Source organism: Jaculus jaculus, chromosome 5 (assembly GCF_020740685.1).
Source record: "Jaculus jaculus isolate mJacJac1 chromosome 5, mJacJac1.mat.Y.cur, whole genome shotgun sequence".
Taxonomy (NCBI): Eukaryota; Metazoa; Chordata; class Mammalia; order Rodentia; family Dipodidae; genus Jaculus; species Jaculus jaculus.
In genome coordinates, this window is record NC_059106.1 from 55,998,688 (window position 1) to 56,024,589 (window position 25,902).

The 25,902-nt window shown below is 43.0% G+C and overlaps 1 protein-coding gene across 7 annotated transcripts in view; it reads right to left on the reverse strand.

Moving 5' to 3' along the window:
* Hnrnpr (heterogeneous nuclear ribonucleoprotein R) overlaps positions 1-13,648 on the reverse strand; it is a 41,724-nt gene extending 28,076 nt beyond the window's left edge. For 2 of the 7 annotated variants that reach the window (XM_004657534.3, XM_045148814.1), the window contains exons 1-4: positions 13,513-13,626; positions 7,772-7,890; positions 7,072-7,179; positions 1,763-1,876 (exon numbers count right to left, since the gene is read on the reverse strand). In XM_004657534.3, the coding sequence (XP_004657591.2) occupies positions 1,763-1,876; positions 7,072-7,152 (195 nt within the window). In that variant the 5' untranslated portion in view covers positions 7,153-7,179; positions 7,772-7,890; positions 13,513-13,626. Of the gene's footprint in view, positions 1-1,762; positions 1,877-7,071; positions 7,180-7,771; positions 7,891-10,082; positions 10,252-10,496; positions 10,736-13,512 lie in introns of all 7 variants that reach the window. The other 5 variants (XM_045148812.1, XM_045148809.1, XM_045148813.1 and 2 more) reach the window with 5 other exon arrangements.
* Between the last annotated feature and the right edge of the window lie 12,254 nt (positions 13,649-25,902).

Sequence of the window (25,902 nt, forward strand, 5' to 3'; positions counted from 1 at the left end):
AGCGGTTAAGCGCTTGCCTGTGAAGCCTAAGGACCCAGGTTCGAGGCTCGGTTCCCCAGGTCCCACGTTAGCCAGATGCACAAGGGGGCGCATGCATCTGGAGTTCGTTTGCAGAGGCTGGAAGCCCTGGCGTGCCCATTCTCTCTCTCTCCCTCTATCTGTCTTTCTCTCTGTCTCTGTCACTATCAAATAAATAAATAAAATATTTAAAAAAAAAAAAAGAATAGTTCACATGGAATTTCAAAGGGGAAAGTGGGGGGGAGAATTACCATGGGATTTTTTTTATAATCATGGAAAATGCTAATAAAAATTAAAAAAAAAAAAAAGAATAGTTCAAACAGTACAGACCAAACGAGTGAGAGGAGCCAGGGCATGGTGATTCACAACAGAAGCAGAGGCAGGAGGATTACAGTTCTAGGCCAGTGAGTTTCAGGCCAGCCAAGATTACATAGTAAGATTCTGTCTTTAAAAAAAAAAAAAAAAAAACAGGAAGTAAGAATGGGCTGGAGAGATGGCTTAGCAGTTAAAGTGTTTGCCTGCAAAGCCAAAGGTCCTCAGTTCAATTCCCCAGGACCCACATAAACCAGATGCACAAGGGGGGCACATGCATCCAGAGTTCGTTTGCAGTTGGTGGAGGCCCTGGCGCACCCATTCTCTCTCTCAAATAAATAAATAATTTTAAAAAATGCACAGCCGGGCATGGTGGCACATGCCTTTAATCCCAGCACTCGAGGGGCAGAGGTAGGAGGATCACAAGTTCAAGGCCACCCTGAGAATAGTGAATTCCAGATCAGCCTGGGCTAGAATGAAACCCTACCTTGAAAAACCAAAAATAATAGTAATAAATAAATAACAGAGAGACTAATGGAGAAAGGGAGTCGATATAATGGAGTATGGATTTGTAAAGAGGAAAGTGGGTAGAAGAGGGAATTATCATGGTTTAGTGTCTATAAGTATGGAAGTTGTCAATAAAAAAAAAAAAAGCCAGCCATGGTGGCACACGCCTTTAATCCCAGCACCTAGAAGGCAGAAGTAGGAAGATCCCTATGAGTTTAAGACCACCCTAAGACTACACACTGAATTCCAGGTCAGCCTGGGCCAGAGTGAAACCCTACAGAGAAAAAATATTAAAAAACAACTTTAATTCCACCAATCCAGAAGCAGAGATAGGAGGATTGCTGTTGAGTTTGGAGCCAACCTGAGACAATATTTACACAAACTTTACCTATATTCCTTTTAAGAGATGTTTAAGGACCTGAGAAGATGGCTCAACAGTTAAATGCAATTGTTTGCAAAGCCTGCTGGCCTGGGTTCAAGTTTCCAGCCCATATAAAGCCAGACAGGCATCTGAGTACAACACCAAGAGACACTGGCAACCCCATGCACACACACATATGCAAATAAATATAAAAGGTGTCTTAATAGCTATATAAAGGTTATCCTTCCTATGCTGCACGTGGTGGTGCATGTCTTTAATCCCAGAACTGGGGAGACAAGAGGCAGGAGGAAAGCCATGAGTTCGAGGCCACCCTGAGACTACATAGTGAATTCCAGGTCAGCCTGGGCTAGAGTGAGACCGTACCTCGAAAAAACAACAACAAAAAATTATCTTTTCTAAAAATGGACACAAAAACATGGATATACCTAATATAACTAGAGCCACATTTTTAGAAGAATCAAGTAAGTACTTTACCCCCCAACACCCAGTAGGTAATAATTAATAAACTGGAAAGATTTTGGTAAAAAGCTGAAGAACACTTACCTCTGTTCCAATTCCAGGTTGCACCCCAGAGTACACACTATCTGGTGGAGGACCACCATACTTCCTCTGTCCTGTGGTTACATCCAGAGTATAGCCAGTCCTCTCAAGCAAGGCCTAAAGATAATTATATATCTGTTTATACTTGAAAGCACAGACATACACACAAGTCAGTATATTAATCTTTCCCAAAAGGTATTCCAACATCTTAGGAAATGGAGAGGAAGTAGGATCAAAGTTTATGATCAGCCTCAGCCACACAGGGATTATGAAGCCAGCCTGGGCCAGGATACATGAGATGGTCTCAAAAAACAAAGTCAGGCTGATTCTTTACTCTCACATCCACATAATACATGCTTCCCTCTTATCTACTGTACCATTCTTCATTTTCACCTCCTATATCCTTTAATTAGACCATTATTCCCTCTCATTTTACAAAACTATTTTTGTTTTAGTTTTAAGGAAGGGTCTCACTTTTAGCCCAGGCTAACCTTCAACTTACTCTGTAGCCCCAAGCTGGGTTTGAACTCCTGCTTTAGGAGTACTAGGATTAAAGGCTTGTGCTCCCTCACCAGCTGCACCAGTTGATTCATTTAAAAATCTCTTATCCTGGATCATGAGTGGTGGTGTCTGCCTTTAATTCCAGCACTCAGAAGGCAGAGGTAGGACAATTGCCTTGAGTTCAAGGGCACCCTGAGACTACAGTGAATTCCAGGTCAGGCTGGGCTAAAGTGAGAACCTACCTGGGGCTGGGGAGGGGGTGAGCTACTAAAATTTTCTCTTATCTTCTTACTACCAGTCTACTACACTCAAAAGTCCCACAATTTGACCTTAGTGAATTGGATGCACTGGTATGTTTCATATTCCTACTACATCACCCACTCCAAAGAACTGACAATCTCTCACAATATGAACTCAAAATCTGGCAGTAACCAAATATATACTCAGGTTTCAAAATACAAGTAAGGAGCCGAATGTGGTGGCGAATGCCTTTAATCCCAGCACTTGGGAGACAGAGGTTGAAGGATCACCATGAGTTCAAGGCCACCCTGAGACTACATAGTGAATTCCAGGTCAATCTGGACTCAAGTGAAACCCTACCTCCAGCGCCAAAAGCAAAAAAAAAGTGGGGTTGGGGACTGGGGAAATGTCTTAGCAGTTAGGGCACTTGCCTAAGGACCCAGTTCAATTCCACAGGACCCACATAAGCTAGATACACAAGTTGGTGCATGTGTCTGGAGTTCGTTTACAATGGCTAGAGACCCTGGCCCGCCCATCCTCTTCCTCTCTGCCTATTTCTATTTCTCTCTCTTAAATAAAGAGGCCATCCTGAGACTACATAGTCAACTCCAGGTCAGCCTGGACAGGAGTGAGACGCTACCTCGATAAACCAAAATAATAAATAAATAAATAAATAAATAAATAAATAAATAAATAAATATTTAAGAAAAAGCAAGAGGGGCTGGAGAGATTGTTCAGTGGTTAAGTGTGCTTGCTTGCAGAGCCTGATGGCCTACATTCCATTCCCCAGTGCCCATGTAAAGCCAGATGCATAAAGTGACACGTGCATCTGGAATTTGTCTGCAGTGGAGGAAAGCCCTGGAGTTTGTATACTCACTCTACCTGTCTCTCTAAAATAAATAAATAACGTAAAAAAAAAAAAAAAAAAAAAGCCAAAAGCCAGGCCTGGTGGTGTACGCTTCCAATCCCAGCAGAGGTAGGAGGATCGCGGTGAGTTCAATGCCACCCTGAGACTACATAGTTAATTTCAGGTAGTGTGGGCTAGAGAGAGAGACCCTACCTCGGGGGAGGGGGGGGACTCAAAAAACAGCCAGAGAAATGACTTAATGGTTAAAAGTGCTTTCTTGCGAAGCATTTAATTCCCAAGCATCACATCTATGTCAAGCCAAATACAAATACAAAACAAAGTGGGTGCATGTATTTGAAGTTTCTTTGCAGTGGCAAGAGGCCCTGGCATGCAAATTCTCTCCCTTTCCCTCATATAAATATATATTTTTAATTTAAAAAAAAACTTCCTATCTCCTGACTGACAAACTCATATCATTTTATTAGGTACTAAGAGAAATCAAAAAAAAGATGATAATATTCTTGCAATCAAATAGCATTAGAATTCAGGTAACATTTAAATGAAAATTAAATGAAAACCCTGGATAGATGCAATGTACCTCAAAGGGCATGAACTTTAGGCTTTTTAGATTTTATTAATTATACAATGTCAAAGCAACAAGAGATTTTAGGTATCATAAATTTAATGAAACAGGGATTTCACAGAGATACCACCATGGGCCTACAATTTTGCCTTTGATCCAAAGCTTTTCTTGTTTGTTTGTTTGTTTGTTTGTTTGTTTATTTATTTATTTATTTATTTATTTGGGAGGGGGTTCAAGGTAGGACTTCACTCTAGCCCAAACTGACCTGGCATTCATTATGTAGTCTCAGGGTGGTCTTGAACTCACAGTGATCCTCCTACCTCTACCTCCCATATGCTGGGATTAAAGGCATGTGCCATGATACTAGAGATTGTATGTATGTATGTATGTATGTATGTATGTGTGTATAGATATACACATACACACACACACACATATACATATATATATATATATATATATATATATATTTTTTTTTTTTTTTTTTTTTTTTTTTTAAGAGGGAACAAGGCAAATAGAGAGAATGGGCACACCAGTGGCCTTTAGCCACTGCAAGCAAACTCCAGATGTATGCACCACCTTGTGCATCTGGCTTTACGTGAGTCCTGGGGAATCAAACTCAGGTCCTTAGACTTTGCAGGCAAGCGCCTTAACTGCTGAGAAACCTCTCCAACCCTTTATTTTTAAACATAAAAATATATGTAATATTAAATACAATTAGCATACAAATGACACAAAATAATAAGTATGTAATATACACATATTACAGTTATAAATATACCTTACCAATGGCAAACAAGACAGCTTTGGGGAAACAATATAAACCTATCCAATGACTATGTATGTTACTTCATTTGAGGGGGGTCAGGGATGTGCAGATGCATGCACCTGGTGCATGTCACAGAAGCCAAAGGAGAATACTGGATGTTCTTCTCTTGCTCAGCCAGAAAGAGATGGAGTCTCTCTTTGAGCCTGGACTGAGGTTACAGACATGTTGGGTATGCTTATTTCTACATGAGTTATAGGGAATATAACTAAGATGGCTCAGGCTTTCATGCTTCTGTGGCAAGTACTATTAACTGCTGAGCCATCTCTCCAGCCTCTATTTATGTTATTCTATTTATTTACTTATTTATTTACAGAGAGAATGGGCATGCCAGGGCCTCTAGCCACTGCAAACAAACTGCAGATGCATACACCACGTTCTGCATCTGGCTAACGCGGGTACTGGAGAATCAAACCTGGGTCCTTAGACTTCGCAGGCAAGTGCCTTAACCACTAAGTCACATCTCTAGCCCTACTTATGTTATTTTTTAAACTTCTAGCACAAGCAGATTTTTCAAATATTTACTTGTTTAAAAATTGTGTAAGGGCTGGAGGGAATGGCTTAGCAGTTAAGGCACTTGTCTATGAAGCCTAAGGACCCAGGTTCAATTTTCCAGGTCCCATATAAGCCAGATGCACATGGTGGCACATGCATCTGGAGTTCATTTCCAGGGGCTAGAAGCCCTGCTGTGCCCATTCTCACTCATTCACTCTCTTGCTCTGTCTCTAATAAATAAATAAAAATTTGAAAAATAAATTAATTGTGTAAGGAGGGCTTGAGGAAGAGCTTAGTGGTTAAGGCACTTACCTGCAAAGCCAAAGGACCCAGGTTCGACTCCCCAGGACCCATGTAAGCCAGATGCACAAGGTAGCACACGCATCTGGAGTTCATTTGCAGTGGCTGAAGGTCCTGGAGTGCCCATTCTCTCTCTCATAAATAAAAAATAAATTTAAAAAAATTGTGTAAGGAGGGCTTGGGCGATGGCTTAGCAGTTAAGGTGCTTGTCTGCAAAGCCTACAGACCTAGGTTCAATTCCCCAGAACCCACAAAAGCCAGATATACATTGTAGCACATGTGTCTAGAGTTCATTTGCAGTGGCAAGAGGCCCTGGCATGCCCACTCTCTCACTCTAATAAATAAATACAATATTTTTTTAATTGCGTAAAGATCTGGGCACACCTTTAATCCTAGAACTCGGGAAGCAGAGGTAGGAGGATCACCCTAAGTTCAAGGACAGCCTGAGACTACATAGTAAATTCCAGGTTAGCCTGGGCTAGAGCAAGACTCTACCTTAAAAAAAAAAGGGAAAATTGCGTAAGGAAAAAAAATTATAAGAATAAGGTTACACCTACATAAACCACTTCTACAAACAACTTCTATATTAAATAAAATAACATTTCAAATTAAAGTCTGAAGCCAGGTATCTTTAATCTCAGCACTCAGGAAGCTATTAGGCAGATCACCATGAGTTTGAGGCCAACCTGGCCTACAGAGCAAAAGCTACAGGTCAGCATAGACTAGAGTGAGACCTTGTAGCCAAAAAAGTAAGTAAGTAAATTAACGCCTGGAGTAAGTATACAGCTCAGTGGTAGACACTTGCCTATGCACTGGTGAAGACCTAGGTTTGATCCCCAGCATTGAACTGTGGTAAGACAGCAATATCCAATTAACTAGGAATTAAGTTCATCAATGTTTCAGAAAATAAAAAAAAAACTGTATTTACCTTTCAAAGGAGTTTATCTTTATCTAAGTGGTAGTAATGACAACAGTTGAAGCAGAATGTTTTTGCCACATCCTGAGCACTATTCTAAGTACTTTACATATGTTAATTCATTTAAGCCTCACAACTGCAGGAGGCAGGCAAAGCCACCACACTAAATAAATTGGGGTGATGGAAAGTCAAAACACCACTTTCCCAGTTATGGTGATCATACAGGTAATTCCAGCAGCGGTCAGAAGGCTAAGACAGGATTGCCACAAGTTTGAGGCTAGCCTAGGCTACATACATACTGAATGCCAGGCCAGCCTGAGCTACAGAATAATACTGTCTCAACAACAATAACAAAAAAGTCAGGTGTCCTCGCACACGCCTTTAATCCCAGCATTCGGGAGGCAGAGGTAGGAGAATCACAGTGAGTTCCACACTGAAACTACACAGTGAATTCCAGGTCAGCGGGACTAGAGTGAACCCCTACCTCGGGGGGGGGGGGGGGGGGGAGGCATCAGTAAGCACTTCTGGTCACAAGAAGCAGCATGGAGAAAAGTCTGAATTAAGGCTTTTCAGCAAGCACTGTAACTAGCGCGTTCCCATTTACCTTGATCTTCGCTTCATCCGGCCCCTTGGTGGACTCCTGCACCTTGCTGCCCTGCTTCTCTCTCTGCCTGTAGGTCTTCATAACTCCACATAAAAATGCACTTTTGTTCTAAAAGAAGCAAGTAATTCAATAACAAGAATCACCAGGAATCTTTGAAAAATCAAATACATAATTAAGCTTAAATTTTGGAACACCAAAATTCTAATAAAATTACTCATTCTCTTCATTCAACAGATATTTGCTGAGTGGTTAAAACTATCTGCCAGGGGCTGAAGCGGGCAGCATTAAAGTGCTTCAGGAAGCTTACCTTCTATACTGGTAAAGCAGTATGCCATTTGTTAATATTTAATCGAATCTGGGCTACCTTTCCCAGTATTTCTCCCACCTACATGATGTCTAAGAAAATAAAAAACCCAAAAAAGTAAAATAAAAATTAAAATCCGAGCAAGTCAAAGATGCAGAGCTTCAGAGGCACACGGCTGTGAGTTCAAGGAACTCACGCATGGAATGGCGCAGCAGGCCTTGGGCTTAAGCTCCTGAAACTCCGCCACAAAAGACCCCCCCACCCCCACCGCTAATTTTTCTAAAGGAGATATAGTAACAACAATAACAATGCTTCCCTACAGGAAAAAGTACTGTCATAAAAAATAGTTTCAGGCTGTGAACTGCTCCAAGACTTCTGAGTAATGAATGACCTTACCTGAACATGTGATAAGTCACTTTCCTTGAACTGCTGTAGCACTGACAGAGCTCCTTCTTCATTAAATTCCCTGAGAGCATCAATGGCTCTTTCATCAAGATCGACATAAGCTACCAAGCCTAAAAATTAAAGTGAGAAGGGGTAATATTACTGCAATAAAAGGGGTAAGCTAAACTGTCCTATTCAAGTCTACTAAGAATTATGACATCCAACACTATCTCTAACGAACTACATTTTCACTTGACTACATGCATATATGCAGCTATATAAATACCATATAGAAAGGTCAAGCACAAATATGAAAATAAAATATGTCAACAGCTATGAACATGAATTTTAATCAATAAAAAAAAATAATGGAAAGACCCTACAACTCATTTCCAACCACCCAAACAGTTTAAGTTTTGAATGTCTGTTGTACGTATTGGACAACAGATTAAACATCCAAGTAACAAAGTCTGGTTTGTGTTAGAGTGGTAAGAATATAGTGTATTTTCCAAGGGTAAACATTCAAATTATCAACTGTTATAATTATTTACTACAGAAGTGAGGAAAAACATGAGAACAAACTGTACTTAATTCTTGCCACTCCAAAAAGTGTCCCAGGCTTTCCCTCCTTAGCACAGATGAGAAGATATATATCTATCTATCTGAGCATGGACTTTGCTGCAATCAGAATGTGGAACGGCGTAAGCTGAAACTCTTCTACAAATGCAAGTGCAGCTTGCTTAATTCGGAAAGTCATATTTTAAGGCATCCTTTAAGACTTAAAAGATGCTGTGGCATTCACAATACTTACTGTCAATAATGACAGTCTTTCAAATGGCAATAAGAACTATGGACTTACAAATAAATTATACAGAAAATATGTGCACTGCATTCTATCTATGTAACATATTTACACAGAGAACATCTATTATGTTTAAAATAAAATTTCTTAATTCTGCTAAGTTTATGTTATATTTATCTCTCCATATATAAGGAACTTATTTCAGAATTGGTCCAATATAAAATGAAAATATTTGACAGATCAAAACCTCAAGTCCATATGACCAACACCAAAAGGGATTCCATTTTGGTAAAGACAAAAAGAACTTTACCCTATACAGTAAATAAATTTTAAATAAATGTAATGCCACTTGCATTACCATGTTAAAAAAAAATGCTGCCATGATGTTTTAAAAGCTCAAAAAGAGCACGCCTAAGTAACTAGAGTTTCCTTGAGTATCTCAGACCACCACCCAAAGCCACCATCAGGACAACCATCCATCCATCCTATCAGTCCAGTCCTACACCCAACTCAGTAACAGCAATAACAAAACACTCTACAGGAGAGCGTCACTAAGCAGCTCGCTGCCAGTTAGTTCTCTATGGCAGAATGTCACAGAAAGCTCCTGAGGACTGACTTTCAAATGGGACCATCACCTAGGAGTCATTTTTATGAGCCATCTTAGTGTCTAAAATTATCCCTAACTGCCCAGATTTAAAATAGTTTTAAGGACAAAAAAAAAAAAAAAAAAAAAACCACAGCTATTGGTCTACTGTATTGAAGACATGTTTCTGAGTGGAACAATTCACACTGGATCCACACACACAGAGGAAGGAAAGTTCCATCTATGGCCCCAAAGGAGGAGGGCACATTTATTTACGAACAATGCTCCCTAAGGGTAAATATTTCTCCCTCGTTAAAACTTCAAGCCACTTACAACCAACCATATTAAGATGTTCAAATTTGCTTAAGCACTTAACCAGGGGACTTATACATTTAAGGGAAAAAAAGCAGCTATTACAAACCAAGCACTTCCAAATTACCGAGAGAAGTGGATTTCTGTCTACTAGAAACTAGACAGGCCACAAACTCTCAAGGAGTCTGACATGTATTATGGTTTCAGACGATACAGTCTCACTATTCCTCTATTATGCCACCTAATCAGACCTAAGCTGATTTAACAATCACTTTAAAAAAGCTAAAAGTAGAAAAGTAAAAGCAAAATGATGACTGATTTAAGTTAAGGGAAAAAATGCAAAATTTGGTATGCTGAAACATACATTTTAATTGGTAGTAAACCTAAGACAAATTGATGTACCATTCTGAAACAACTAAGACTGCATAGTCAACACTAAGAAGGCTTCAAAATAATGAAATAAGAGTATCAAAGTCAAACCCAATATGCCCTGAATGAAGGAAGGTCATATTCAGCTCTACATAGATCAGAAACAGTAAGCATTAGTTAACCTTAAAATCTATAAAATTCAATGTGGTTTGCCCTCACTTTCATAACCAGTCAGAAACAAGAAATGCATATTATACCTGTCTGAAATATTTCATCAAGTCTTTCTGCCACCTTCTGTGGGAGGCCTGCCTCTATCAGTGTCTTGTAGTGTTCTGTGTGAGTTACACTGGAAGTATCCATTGGTTCTTCCTCTTCTTTTAACTGTACCGCATTACCATTCACCTGATTAGCCATTTTATTATGCTGCTGGAAAAAATTCAGGAGCTATATTACATTAAGCCAGAAAGAACTAGTTTGTAGGACAATGCATGATTTATCTAAACTAATTTGTACACATGCTGCTAATTACCACTATCCAGAATATTTTATGCCTTTTGTGAGTATCTGACCTAAATTTGCGATAATAAAACTGTCGCTATAGGAAACGTACATGAAAGCATTAGCTCCTTAAGGAACTTCATGTACACTAGGTTAAAAAGGCTTGAACTTACTGACAAGCAGCTGCTGTGTTCTGGTGAGCAGATCAACAAACCACCACAGACTCTGAAAGTCCTCAGCTCTCAATTCTTATCGATTTTCAAGGCTTGGTTTGAAAACAGAATGAGCATTCACACATCACTCAATCCCAGTTGAAGGACTTGCAAATTTCCCTAGCTCTGCTTCAAGAACAGGTGTGAAGTAAGCCCCTGTTGTGCCTAATTCAACATGTTGTAGCTTGGGTTTTCTCCACCTCAAACAAACAAAAAAAATACAACTTTCACATTAATTTTTGTTCTAAGGTTAATTTGCTATTCCCATCCACAGATTTAAAAGAAAAAATGACCAAGTTTGAAAGCTAAGCCATTGTTTTCAGTCTGTATAAAAATAAGTGAGCTAAAATTGAGGTTGTTTCTTTAAAAAAAATCTGAGTAGGTGTTGAATTTTTTTTATATCAGTGAAATAAATATGCAAAAGCATACTAAAGAATGGGCAAGTTCTCCCCTAAAATTCCAACCAGCACAACCTACCTAGAGTTCTCATATTAACCTACAAAAATCTTTGTGTATGTTCAGCCTGTATTTAATGCTACAATGGACAAGTCCCTGAGGAAGCAAATCATAAAACCATACAAGGCCAGTAGCTATGCTACCTCACAGTCAGGAAATTAAAGTGCATTTGTTTGTGGTAAAATCATAATGTGATGAAGATAACTGGCGGCAGAATAAAGACATTGCAACACACACTGAAACAAAAGGCAGGAAGGTGAAAGCTCAAGGAAATGTCGACTGTTGTTTTTTTGTTTTTTTTTTAAAGACACTAAAGATATCTAGCCAGCTATAAAGAACAAAATAGTCTCCTGAAAAGCACTAAGGCAACTTAAGATAGCCACACTTCCAGACTGCATATCAAACACTGTGCCAAGTGCACCAGGTGCCATTTTCTGGCTTAAAACAACTTTTCATTTGAAAATCCAGATAAAGATAATGAAAGGAAGAGGAAGACCAAGAGAGCAAAGAGATCAGAGGAGGAAGAAAATTACTCTGAAAAAGAGATAAAATTACAGCAGGACTTCTCATGGCCACAAAACATTAAGACTTGATAGGCTCTGTCTATACTGACGCAAACTGAGTGGACGAATGTGTCCTAAGGCAAGCCTCTCTGATGAGCTAGCAAAAACGGAAATATTCAAAACAGGTACAAGAAGCTACGATCGTGTGAGATGAATATATTTACTGATTAAGTCAACCTACTTCTATAAAGATGCACCCTAAAATCCAGAAACTCTTTACGAACATAGAGTTCTGTTTCCCCATGCCCTCCCACCTGCAAATACTACAGTAGGATCAATCATCACAAGACCTTTACAGCACTACACCTGGAACACTATTAGTTACAGAAAAGAGGCAAATTCACGGAAAAGTTCAATGAATACATGTTAAGGTGTTTTTAAAAGTAAGCATAAAGCAAAATGACAAACTGGGTATTAAGCACAAGACAGAAATACTTATGACTATCAATTCATTGACAAGGCTCTACAAGTTGATTTTAAAATTGGTTAAATTTTTCCAAATTTTGCCAACTTTAACAAAAAAATAAGTAAATAATTAGATTCCAGAAAATAAAACCTTCAGATCAAGGAGGGTGGGGAACACCTCTCTTCAAGCCGAATGCAAAGTTCTCATTTAAAAGACTTTTTATGTCATATGAGACTATTTAAAACTCAGGTCAATTCAAACACAATGCCACACAGCCAAACCATATTTCTGGATGCAGCAAATATACTTAAGGTGACTGGAATCATTTGACCTAAACATTTTTTTTGTCGTTGCCAAAAGTAGACATTTCAAAGTAAGATTTAAAAGGGGCCACTGGGAGATTTGGGTTAAGTCAGTTAAGTACTCTGGCTCCTCCCTGACTTTTGACTAATGTCTCTACTGCAGTCAAGTCTTCATGTGGAGAGAAGGGCTTTCTTTAAAAGAACCAACGAAAACTAACGGTTATCTCCTGGCTCAGGAGTGTCAAGCCCTTACCCTACGACTGACTCATGAGCCATCCATGCAGCCTCTACAGGACAGCGGGGGGTAAAAAAAAAAAAATCTCCAACAGGTAATGTGAAAGGCTTGAACCTTTCGAGAACCCCCTGGCTTTCGATGTCTCGGTAGTGGTGGTGGTGTTGAATTTGGGCAAAATGGTCTATAACCGTATAAGAAAAAAAATCGCTTTTTTTTTTTCGATTTTGAGCGCCAATGACATTGTCAGAATTACCTATGCCAGGCGCCGCTCGAAAGCTAAGTGTCACGGCCTCTAGTAGTCATTTTTTCCTTCAAATCTCGGCTCGTAGCATGCAGGATGGGGGAGGGGAAGGGAGGGAAGGGAGGGAGGCTTCCCACGCCGATCAGGCCTTTCGGCTTCTGCTCACACAACACACACAAAAAAAAGTTTTCTCCCAGCTCAAGATAACCCTGGGGTGATTATTATTATTTCCCCCTTTGCAACCCGCCGTCAGCCCACCCCACCCCCCTCAGGCACGACCCGATAATGCACACATCCCACTCCGCGTCCGGCGAGGATGGAGGGGAGGCCCGAGTCCCGGGAAGGAGCCAGCGCGGGGGCCCGGGAGGGTTGGTCTCCAGGACCCTCTCTCGCCCGGCCGGGCTGGGCCGCAGAGAGCGACGGGCGGAGGCGGGAAAAGCAGCGCTGGACCAGCCAGGCCGCGATGAGAACAGCCACTGCGGTCGGGGGGTGGAGGGGACACTTTGAGGGACGAGGGAGTCGGGAGGGACCAGGCGGATGAAGCGAAGGGAGAAGGCGGGGGTACCGCGGCCGCGACTTAGGCCTACAGCGGCTCGGCGGGACCAAGCCGAAGCCCGAGCCGCCCCCGGCCCATCTCCCCACCCCCACCCTCAAGGCCTCGGGAGCGATCAACCAAAACTGAACACAAAAGCTCGTGAGCTCAGGCCCAGCCGAGTCCGGTCGGATCGGAGGGCTCCCGGCCCCTCCCGCCCCACGGGCCGGCGCGAGACTCACCAGGGCAGAGCTGGGGCCGGCAGCCGGGCCCGTGAGAACCAGCGCGAGGCGCTTTGAAAACGACTAGAAATGGCGCGCGCGCCACCCCCTCCCCTCCCCCCTCATGGACCCAGACGCGATCCCGGCAGCACGCGGGGTTTCCCGGAACTGCTTCCAGGGACTACGACCGGCTAGCCAATCACTTTGTGAAGAGGTTTGACGGACACCTGCGAAGACCAATAATCCCGGAGTCACGTCGGTCGACTCGAAAGCCAATCAGTGCAGCCGCCGGTTGAACCAATGAGAGTTCTCAGCGCCCCTTGGCTGGGGGGGCGCCTCCGGGGCGGGGGCAGGCACACAAAGGGGTCTGTGGTGGGAGCCCGGGGTAAGTGGCGAAGCTGCGGGGCAGTCGGCCTTGCGTGGTCGACGCTCCTCCCTCTTCGTCTACCACGGACGTGAGACTGAAAACCTAGGCCTACGCGCCGCGTGGCCTCCTCCAGAGCCCCGCCCCCTAGGGTCCGCGCCGGCCGGGCTCCTCCATGGAGCGGCTGGTGCCGGGTCCTCCGAGGCACCGCGCCGGCGGGCCAACGTGAGCCTCTGACACGCCCTTCACCACGCGTTCGGTTCGCTCTCTAAATGATCTTTTAGGTTCTGTTAGAACACAAGGATTTAACTCGTTTTGCTAGAGAATGTGCTATATGAAAACATCCCTTGCAACGATCAGAAAACTGTTTCCCCCACCCCACCCCCAGCTGCATCCTTGGTGACAGACAGCTGACAGTGACAGCAGAGTCCCTAACATTGCAGGACTCTGTAGCGACTTGGAGCACAAATGACAGAGCCAGAGACCTTTTCTCCAACCTCCCGTAGGTTCTGGAGCAAGAGAGGGCACGTGGGTCGATTCAGGGAATAGGGTTCATTACCAAATTTTAAATTCCTAAACTTAGTTCTCCCTTTTCGTCTTCCAACCCCGACCACCAACTGCCCATCTCTCTCGGAGTGAAGGTCAAGCAGTCTCCTTCCAGATACGCTAGACATTAACATTCTCGGAACCTATAAAACAAACTTGAATTATTGTTAGCCTACTATTAAGGTTTGAGTGTGTCTCTGAAAAACCATGTGATGAACCGGACATGGTGGCGCACGCCTTTAATCCCAGCACTAGGGAGGCAAAAGTAGGAGGATTGCCACGAGTTCGAGGCCACCCTGAGACTATAGTGAGTTCCAGGTCAGCCTGATCTAGAATGAGACCCTACTTCGAGAAACAAAACAAACAGACAAAAAGCATGTGATGAAGACTTAGTCCCCACAGCAGCAGCAGTGTTGGGAGACAGGGCCTAATGGGAGGTGTTTCCGTTACTAGGACTCCACCCTTATTTATGGATTTATGGTTTTATAGAAGAGCTTGAGGCTGTTTGATCTCCTGTTCCATCTGGCTCTCTCTGTCTCTTTTGCCCTTTCACTATGAGATGACACAGCAAGAAAACCGTTATCAGTTGTGTCCCTTTATCCTAGACTTCCCAGGCTCTGGAATTGCAAAAAATAAAAGGGGCTTTGTTTGTTGGTTTTGTTTTCGCAGTAGGGTCTCACTCTACCTCAGGCTGATCTGGAATTCACTATGTAGTCTCAGGGAGGCCTCGAACTTACAGCGATCCTCCTACTTCTGCCTCACCAGTACTGGGATTAAAGGCCTGCGCCACCATGCCCGTTCATCACATACTTTCTTAAAGACACCCACAAACCACGCCTAGCTAAAGTTTGTTTGGGGGGTGTTTTGTTTGGTTGATTTTTTTGTTTTGTTTTGTTTTGTTTTCGATTTTGGTGGCACACACCTTTAATCCCAGCACTCAGGAGGCAAGAGGATTGCCATGAGTTCCAGATCACTCTGAGATTACATGAATTCCAGGTCAGCCTGAGCTAGTGTGAGATCCTACCTCAAAAAAACTTAAAAAAAAAAGAAAAGAAAAGAAAAAGAACTTTAGTAAATCAGACATGGGGATGAAAACCTGTAATGCCAGACCTCAGGAGACTGAGGCAGGAAGATTCTAAGTTCAATGGCTGCCTGGGCTACATAGCGAGACCCTCACTCATAAGGAAAGAAAGGGGCTTATAAGGAAAGAAAGGGGAAAGGAGAGGTGAAAGGAAATGGGAGAAAAAGGAAGAAAGAGCAGGAGGGAAGGTTGGAAGGAAGAAGGACAGCTGGTCTTTTTTTTTTTCTTTCTTTCAAGATAGAGTCACCCTAGCACAGGCTGACCTGGAAGTCTCATTGTAGTCCCAAACTCTCCTAGAACTCACAGCGATCCTCCTAGCTCCCAAATGCTGAGATTAAAGGCACGCACTTCCATGCCTTTTTTTTTTTTTTTTAATGTCAGCTTTTTGGTATGCTTGCTTGGTTTGGTTTGGGTTTTCGAGGTAGGATCTCTGGTCCAAGCTGACCTGGAATTCACTACATAGTCTCAAGCTGACCTCAAACTCATGGTGATCCTCCTACCTCTGCCTCTTGAGTGCTGGGATTAAAGGCGTGTGCCACCACGCCCAGCTTCTGCCCATTCTTGATGAGCTGGACACGGACACTTCTGGATAGCAGAACTGGGCTGCTTAGCTTCAAGATCTACCTTTCCTAGCACAATCCCCTTTGCATGAGAAGAAAATATGAAAGGGTCAGCCTTCAGGGCAGTGTGCAGGTGGACTTTCCTGTACTGTGCATCATGCCACTTCTAGCCTGGTCCTGGCGCTGCTGTGGAGCTTCCTGGCAGCAAGACGGTGATACTTGCCCTTCTTGCTGGCACCACAAGCTAGAGCAGAAAAAAAGTCAGATTTCTTTTGCCTTTTTGTTTGTTTGTTTTTCAAGGTAGGGTCTTGCTCTAGCCCAGGCTGACCTGGAATTCACTATGTAATCTTAGGGTGCCCTCGAACTCATGGTGGTGATCCTCCTACCTCTGCCTCCTGAGTGCTGGGATTAAAGGCATGCGCCACCACACCCAATTGCTTTTTGCATTTTTTAAATTGATTGTTTTCTCGGATTCAGATGAGGGATAAGGGAAATAAATTACAATTAATAGCTGGACCTTAATCCCAGCACTTGGGAGACAGAGGTACGTCATCGTGAGTTTGAGGCCAGTCTGGAGCTACATAGTGAATTCCAGGTCAGCCTGGACTACAGTGAGACCCTACCTCAAAAAAAAATTACAGTTATTGCAATAGCAGCTCTCCTCTTCCAACTTCAGTCTAATTCAGAATCATTATTTAGGTCTAGTTAGGATTCTCAAATCCAATTTAAAGTGTTAAGCTCTGGGTCAAGACATTCTTCCATTTGGCAGCAGTGGAATTCCCTGGCCACATACCACTGGGACTTGCAGCACCCACCCACTAACAGCAAATTCCACAGCCACTTTAAAGAGACAGGAGCAGGCGACAGCAGCAGATGCCACCTAGTTCTCAAAATCACATAATTCCTTTGAATTCAACTTATTTTTAGGCTTCTCTAACGGCAGGCAGAAAAGCCATATACCACAAATATTTTAGGGAGGTGTTACTGTAAGCTTGTAACTAAAACCCAATTAGATTCTAAGATAAACATTATTATTCCTATTGAAATGTATAAGTTAAATATGCAGTTCTGGGCTAGAGAGATAGCTTCTCTCTCTCTCTTAAATAGTTCCACAAATCCAATCCATAATCCAGGATTATAAGTCCTGTTTCCGACATTGTTGTGGCACCAAGGAGTGATAGTGACCTTCAATATCACTTGTGCATCTTTTGGAAATTCAACCAAACTCTAACTAGACTGCATATAGAGCTAAATTCTTACTGTCTTGAGTTAAAATATCCACCGGGGCAGGGGACATATACTAATTTCCATTAGTAATGCAATAGACACTTTTCCACAAATTTTCAAATGCCAAATTTGCACTCCCTGAAATGGGGCATGTTCTATTCCAGGTGACTCTCCTGTCCTGGTGCTGAGTGGTAATGTTTTCCTTCATCCAGATTATCATTGGTTCGCAGATTCCATGTATCCATTCAGCTCTCACCACATAAGGGATGTCTCCTTCCTTTACATGCCTTTTTTTTTCAAGGTAGAGTCTCACTGTAGCTTAGGCTGACCTGAAATTCACTATGAACTCATGATGATCCATCTACCTCTGTCTTTTGAGTGCTGAGATTTAAGGCATGTGCCACCACACCTGACTTTTACGTGCTTTTTGCTACCACTACCATTTCCATAACTTTCATGATTCGCATTATTTCTTTTTTTTTAATTTTTTTCCTTATTTTTATTTATTTGTGAGCGACAGGCATAGAGAGAAGGAGACAGATAGAGAGAGAATGGGTATGCAGGGCCTCCAGCCACTGCAAATGAACTCTAGACACATGGACTACCTTGTGCATCTGGCTTACATGGGTCCTGGGTAATTGAACCTGGGTCCTTTGGCTTTGCAGACAAGCACCTTAACTGCTAAGCCATCTGTCCAGCCTCCTGCCTCCACCTCTCAAGCGCTGAGATTATGGGCATGCACCACCATGCCTCAGTTTAAGACGGTGCTGGAGACTAGGCAAGCACTCCATCAACTGAGCAATACCCCCACCCCCACTACTTCTTTAGCTACAGTGCAACCTCTGTTCCTGAACTCTGGACTCATATTTAAACCCAACAATTAGTCTCTAACCTTGAGTATGGTGGTACACACCTGTATCACTTGGGATGCTGAGGAAGGAAGATTGTGGAGAGTTAGAGGGCAGCCTGAAGTACAGTATAAGAGACCCTGTCTCTCTCACGCACGCACACGCGCGTGCGCGCACACACACACACACACACACACACACACACACACACCTAGCCTATAACGATGATTTTTGTCATCCACTGGCCTCTTCCTCCTTGAGCTCTCTCTGTTCACTCCAACTGTCTGAGGCTTGTTTCCTAGAGTCACCTGCTGGCCTTGCTCATTCTAATTCACTCATCACTAAATTCAGCATCCATTCTGAAATCTGCTCAGGTCAAATCTGCCTTTTTATTTTGTTGCAGTGTTGAGGATAGACCCCAAGGGTCTCATACATCTGGGCAAGCATTCACCACTGAGGTACACCCCCAGTCCAAACAGCACCTTTTCACGCTTTCTGTGGCTGCCCTCTAGCAAAGCAATCCCTGTTCACGCCTTTCAGTTTTCCCCATTGCGCTTGTTACCACCAGATGTGCCTGCCTCGATGTCTCCAAGAGACATGATGTGAAATAGCATTGTCCATCTCCCATCAAAACATAAGCTCAACAAGTAAGAATCCTTTTAAAAAATTATTTCTATTTATTTATTTGAGAGAGAGAGACAGAGAGAGAGTGAATGGACATGCCAGGGCGACCAGCCACTGCAAATGAACTCCAGGTTCATGCACTACCTTGTGTATCTGGTTTACATGGGTGCTGAGGAATCAAACAGAGGTCCTTTGGCTTTGCAGGCAAGCGCCTTAACCACTAAGCCATGTCTTCAGCCCAACTTGGAGCTTCTTTAGGGATTTCTAGGTAGGGTCTCAATCTAGCCCAGGCTGACCTAGAATTCACTCTGTACTCAGGTTGGCCTTGGACTCATGGCAACCCTCCTACCTCTGCCTCCCAAGTGCTGGAATTAAAAGTATGTGCCACCACACCTGGCTCCAATTTGTAGCTTTTTAAAAATATTTTTAGAGGGCTGGAGAGATGACTTAGCAGTTAAGGTGCTTGCCTGTGAAGCCTAAGTACCTAGGTTCAATTCCCCAGAACCCAAAGCCAGATGTTCATGGTGACACATATATCTGGAGTTCATTTGCAATTGCTAAAGGCCCTGGCACACCTACTCTCTCTTTCTCTCTAGGAAATAAATAAATAAATATAAATATTTTTAGGGCTGGAGATATAGCTTAGTAGTTATGACATTTGATTGCAAAGTCAAAGAACCAAAAAAAAAAACAAAAAAAAAAGTCAAAGAACCCAGGTTTAACTCCCCAGAACCCACATAAGCCAGATGCACAAGGTGGCACATGCATCTGAAGTTTGTTTGCAGCAGCTGGAGGCCCTGATGCGCCCATTCTCTCTCTCCCCCCCCCTCTTTCTCAAATAAATAAATAAACCTAATCTAGGACAAATACACTTATTTACATGTAATTTTAAAAAATAAAAATAAATATTTTTAGAGAGAATATGGTGTGCCAGGGCCTCTCACCTCTGCAAAAAAACTCCAGGTGCATGGACCACTTTGTGCATGTGGCTTTACTTGAGTATTGGGGAAATGAACCTGTGCAAACAGCTTTGTCTGCAAGCAAGCATATTTAACCACTAAGCAACCTCTCCAGCTCAATTTATAGCTTTTTTGTCTGTTGGCTTTTTTTCCACATTTTGTGTGTGTGTGTGTGTGTGTGTGTGTGTGTGTGTGTGTGTGTGTGTGCGCGCGCGCGCGCGCGCGCGCGCGCGCGCGGGGCGGGGGGGGGGGGGCAGGTATTTGAGGTAAGGTCTTGCTCTAGCTCAGGCTGACCAGGAATTCACATTGTAGTCTCAGGTTGGCTTTGAACTCACATCAATTGTCCTACCTTAGCATCCGGAGTGCTGGGATTAAAGGCGCACACCATTACGCCGGGCAGCATTTAAAAATTAGTTTTTACCCTTCCAGCCTCCATGTTCTCTCTCTTTCTTTTCTCTCTGTGATGTATAATAAGGGCAATTAGATGAAGGAAACAGGCATTTAAAAAAAAAAAAAAAAAAGAGCCCTGTGTGGTAGCACAAGCCTTTAATCCCAGCATGAGTTTGGGGCCACCATGAGACTACATAGTGAATTCTAGGTCAACCTGTGCTAGAGTGAGACCTTACCTCAAAAAACAAAAAACAATAAAAAGAATTAGCTATAATGCTGAGCATGGTGGCACACACCTTGAGTCCCAGGACTCTGGAGGCAGAGGTAGGAGGATCATTGAGAGTTTGAGGCCACCCTGAGACTACACAGTGAATTCCAAGTCAGCCTAGACTAGAGCAAGACCCTACCTAGAAAAACCTCAACAAAAGGGGCTGGAGGGATGGTTTAGCAGTTAAGGCCTTTGCCTGCAAAGCCAAAAGACCCAGGTTTGATTCACCAGGTCCTGTAGATGCACAAGGGGGCACATGCACCTGGAGTTCAGTTGCAGTGGGTAGAGGCCCTGACATGCCCATTCTCTCTTTCTCTGTCAAATAAATAAATAAATTTAATTAAATATTTAATTTTAAAAAAGAAAAAAAATGGGTGTGTGCCACGATGCTCAGCTTCAATATTTTAAATTCGATGAGGTAGATAAAATAGATCTAACTTCTATTTATGCATGGGCATCTAAGGAACACAGAAGCTAGTAAATTACTCAAAGTCACATGGTAATTGGTGGCAGTAGAGAGATTATGGGGGCTGGAGAGATGGTTTAGCAGTTAAGGCACTTTCCAGCAAAGTCTAAGGACCCAGGTTTGACTGATTCCCTAGTACCCATATAAGCCAGATGCACAAGGTGGCACATGTGTCTGAAGTTCATTTGCAATGGCTAGAGGTCCTGGTATGCCCATTCTCCCTCTTTCTCTCTCTCCATCTTTCTCTCTCATTCTCTCTCTGAAATAAATAAAAATGTTTTGTTTTTGATTCTTTTTTAAAGAGTGGGGTGTGGGGCTGGAGAGATGGCTTAGCGGTTAAGTGCTTGCCTGTGAAGCCTAAGGACCCCGGTTCGAGGCTTGATTTCCCAGGACCCACGTTAGCCAGATGCACAAGGGGGCCTACACGTCTGGAATTCGTTTGCAGTGGCTGGAGGCCCTGGCATGACCATTCTCTCTCTCTCTCTCCTTCTTTCTCTGCGTGTCACTCTCAAATAAAAAAAATTAAAAAATTAAAAAAAAAAGAGTGGGGTGTGATGGCACATACCTTTAATCCCAGCACTTGGGAGACAGAGGTAGGAGGATTGCCATGAGTTCGAGGCTACCCTGCGACTACATAGTGAATTCCAGGTCAGCCTGGACTAGAGCAAGACTCTACCTAAAAAAAAAAAAAAACACTTTTTGTGTCTGGCTTTCTGTGAGTGGCTGGGGAATTGAACCTGGACTGGCAGGCTTTGAAGGCCAGTGCCTTTAACTGCTGAACCATCTCCACAGTATGATGTAGGATTGGGGGGTTTAGGAGGGCTCTCCCAAACTTATTAATCCCAACTTTGGGTCTTTATTATATTTTTAACAAAGAATTTATAAAAATGAACTCCAAGTAGGATAAATTATGTATTATTGAGTTTATTTAGGGAGAAATCACACATAAAAGATAGGAAGCACACACTCATGTAGAAGACCCAGTGTAGTTCATGAGGTTCATTCAAGAGAAATGGAGGTCAAGGAAGAAACTGGAGCACAAGGATGTGGAAATAGAACCTAGGAAATCATGTAGGGAAATTCAGAAGAAACAGGGACGCAGCATGCACCCTGAGCTTACCCATGGAAAAAAGCTGAGAGAGCAAGTGATGATGGCTTAAGAATAGCAGAGAAAAAGTGCCAAAGCAGAGTCCAGGCAATTCAGATGAGACATGGGCAGTAAGGAGTTATGCCCTTGGCTACCCCAAGTTTAGAGAAATTACACAGGAAGCAAGTCCAGAGTTTAGAGGAAATTCCCACATGGTAGACTCGGGGATTAGAGGAAAATTACACATGTAATTAAAGTGAGAATTTACCAAAAAGCATAAAACAGAGGCAAGCAGAAAACTATCCAAGCCAAGAAACACTCTTCCCTACTCCAGCTAGCTTAGTTTAGGGGAAGGGCAGACTTACGTGTCCAGACAGAGATTGCAGGGCAGAGATCAGCACGGACAAGCCTTTATAGTGGATTGAAAATGTATTCTTTCTTCAGACTCAGATATTTAAGGAGAAGACCTGAATGGTTTGCAGATTCAATGAGGGGTGACCCCAAAGGCCATTCCTGCCCATGAATGGTGGGACTTTGTTTCCAAGCAACAGCATTTTTTTTTTTTTTTTTTTTTTTTTTGGTTTTTATGAGGTAGGGTCTCACTCTCTAACTCAGGCTGACCTGGAATTCACTATGTAGTCTCAGGCTGGGTGACATCTACTGGTTCTCTCTTTGGGCTTCTGTCTCTAACTGAAACTGCTTAAAAGAAGCTAGCTTTCTCCCAAGTCTCCTTCAGTTCCTTTTTCCTTTCAAATCAGAAATAAGGTTTTGCTGTATTATCCAGGCTGGCCCCAAACTCCTAGACCTAAGTGACACTTTGGCCTCCTCATTCTCAAACAGTAACAACTATAGGCTTATGTCACCAACATGTTCAACAGAAAATAACAGCTTGCCAGGTGTGGTGGCACACGCCTTTAATCCCAGCACTTGGGAGGCAGAGGTAGGAGGGATGCCATGAGTTCGAGGCCAGCCTGAGACTACATAGTGAATTCCAGGTCAGCCTGAGCTAGAGTGAGATCCTACCTAAAAAAAAAAAAAGGGTGGAGTGATGGCTTAGAGGTTAAGGCATTTGACTGCAAAGCCAAAGGATCCAGGTTTGATTCTCCAGGCTTCACGTAAACTAGATGCACAAGGAGGCTCATGCATCTGGACTTCATTCACAGTAGCTGAAGGCCCTGGCATGCCCATTCTCTCTCTGTGTCTCTTTCTCTGTATCAAATAAATAAATAAATATTTAAAAAAAAAAAAAAAGAAATAACAGCTTTAAAAAATTTTTGAGGCAAGCCCAACAGACTGGACTTTTTTTTTTTTTTTTTCAGGTAGGGTTTCACTCTAGTCCAGGATGACCTGGAATTCACTATGGAGTCTCAGGGTGGCCTCAAACTCTCTGCAATCCTACCTCTGCCTCCTGGCAATCCTCCTACCTCTGTTTCCCAAGTGCTGGGATTAAAGGTGTTTACCACATGCCCAGCTGGGCTTTTTTTTTTTTTTTTTTTTTTAATGTTTTTTAAGGTAGGGTTTCACTCTAACTCAGGCTGACCTGGAATTTACTATGTAATCTCAGGGTAGCCTCGAACTCACAGCAACCCTCCTACCTCTGCCTCCCGAGTGTTGGCATTAAAGGCATGCGACACCACGCCCAGCTTAAAAAAAAATTTTTTTTTTGAGGTAGTCTCACTCTAGCTAGCTCAGGATGACCTAGAAGTCATTCTAGTCTCCGGTAGCCTTGAATTCAAGGTGATCCTCCTACCTCTGCCTCCCGAGTGCTGGGGTTAAAGGCGTGCGCCACCACGCCTGGCTTAGACTTTTTTCTTTATTATGCGAGAAAGGGAGGAAGTGTGGAAGGGAGAGGGGGAGAGAACTGGTGTGCCAGGGCCTCCAGCTACTGCAATCGAACTCGACCCACGTGTCTCCTTGTGCCCATTTGTGACCTTTCCTGCTTGTGTCACATTGTGCATCTGGCTTATGTGGGACCTAGAGAGTTGAACACAATTCTTTAAGCTTCACAGGCAAGCTCCTTAACCGCTAAGCCATCTCTCCCCCAGATTTAAATTGCTAAAACCTTTTATCTTTTCTAAGTCTTGTCTAAAAGGTTAATTTTTTTCTTTCATATTTGTATTTCCCCTCATACAAAGTGCTCTTCACTACCTCTGCCAAGGCAGGCTCTCCACTTACAAAAAAAAAAAAAAAAAAATTCCTAAGCGCAAATTACTTGAAAGTAATTTGAAAGCTGTTGTTGTGTCCTGCATGGACTTAATCACTGCTGTAGGCTCTTATATCAGGAATGGTGAGACTTTGTTTCCAAAGGACAGCTTGTTTTAGCATTTGTTTTGTTTTGAGGTAGTCTAACTCTAGCCCAGGCTGACCTGGAGTTCACTATGTAGTCTCAGGCTGGCCTTGAACTCACAGCAATCCTACCTTTGACTCCCAAGAGCTGGGATTAAAAGCATGTGCCACCATGCCTGGCTAGCATAAAGGATTTTGCATAGTTCTGAGATTTGGCACTATCCAGAATTTCAAGACAGTGTATTCCCCTAAATCTCACAAGAACATCTATACAGAAAAACTAGGCAACATTTGCCCAAAAGTATCAATGTAAACACAATGGAAGAAAGACAGTTGTTTTGTTACCCCTCCTTCGGGCAGTTAGCCAGCAGGGACAAGAGCCTAAAGAGGGAACCAGGAAATACCATTCTGCCCACCTTGACAACTCTTGGCTGATCCAGTGTCACTCAAGATGACTATGAAGTTTCTCAGCAACAAGGTGCCTGCTTCTTCTCCAAGCTAGCATACTTGGGCAGACTAGCCTTTTGGGGTCAGTACCCTGTGTCCACGAACCAATCAGATCTCTCCCTTACACAACTGGGTCATAAAAGGGCATCCACCGTGCATATGAGCTCTCTTCTTTCATCCTGTCAACCTGTGGTTCTTTTTTTAAAATTTTTATTTATTTGAGAGTGACAGAGAAAAGAGGCAGTTAGAGAGAATGGTCATGCCAGGGCATCCAGCCACTGCAAACGAACTGCAGATGCGTGTGCCCCTTGTGCATCTGGCTAACATGGGTCCTGGGGAATCAAGCCTCGAACCGGGGTCCTTAGGCTTCACAGGCAAGCGCTTAACTGCTAAGCCATTTCTCCAGCCAACCTGTGGTTCTTTTACCTAACCACCAGTGCAGTGTGTAAGATTCCTCCTTCTTCCAGCTTGCCTTTTTACTTGCCTGGTACTTTTCTGTTTCTTTTCTTTTTTCCCCCTTAATTTTATTTTTTATTTTTTTATTTTTCAAGGTAGGGTCACACTCTAGCCCAGGCTGACCTGGAATTCCCTACGTAGTCTCAGGGTGGCCTTGAACTCACTACGCTCCTCCTACCTCTGCCTCCTAAATGTTGGAATTAAAGGCATGGGCCACCATGCCCGGCCCTCTTAATATCTTGATTTATCTGAAAGAGGCAGAGAGAGAAAGAGACTGGGAATACCAAGGCCTCTAGGTACTGCTGTCACCTTGTGCATCTGGCTTTGTGTGGATACTGGGGAAATCAGACCTGGGTCCTTAGGCTTCGCAGTCAAGTGTCTTAACCTCTGAAACATCTCTCCAGCCCACTTTTCTATGTCTCTTTCACTATGTTACAAGCATGACTTTCCTCTAAGCTGCAGTTCTCTAATTATTCTTGGTGTCTGAGTTTCCTGGTCCCTGCTTTGTTTCATTCTCCCTCTGTTGTCTTTCATTAAGCCCCGAGTTCCTCACCACCTTCCCTCTCAGCTTCTCCCTATGTGAAGGTCAGGGGCTGACTCTCAGGTCCTCTTCCCACACATGCATGTTTCCTAAATCTTTGGCATGACCCCTCTGGTCCTGGCCTCCATGTGTGTGTCTGTTCCAGTCTTTTCCTAGATACAAATTTTCCCTAAATAAAACCTCATTTCTCTAACTTATTCTTCTCAGTCTGCTTTCCCTATTTATTTATTTAGTTTTTCAAGGTAGGGTCTCATTCTGGCC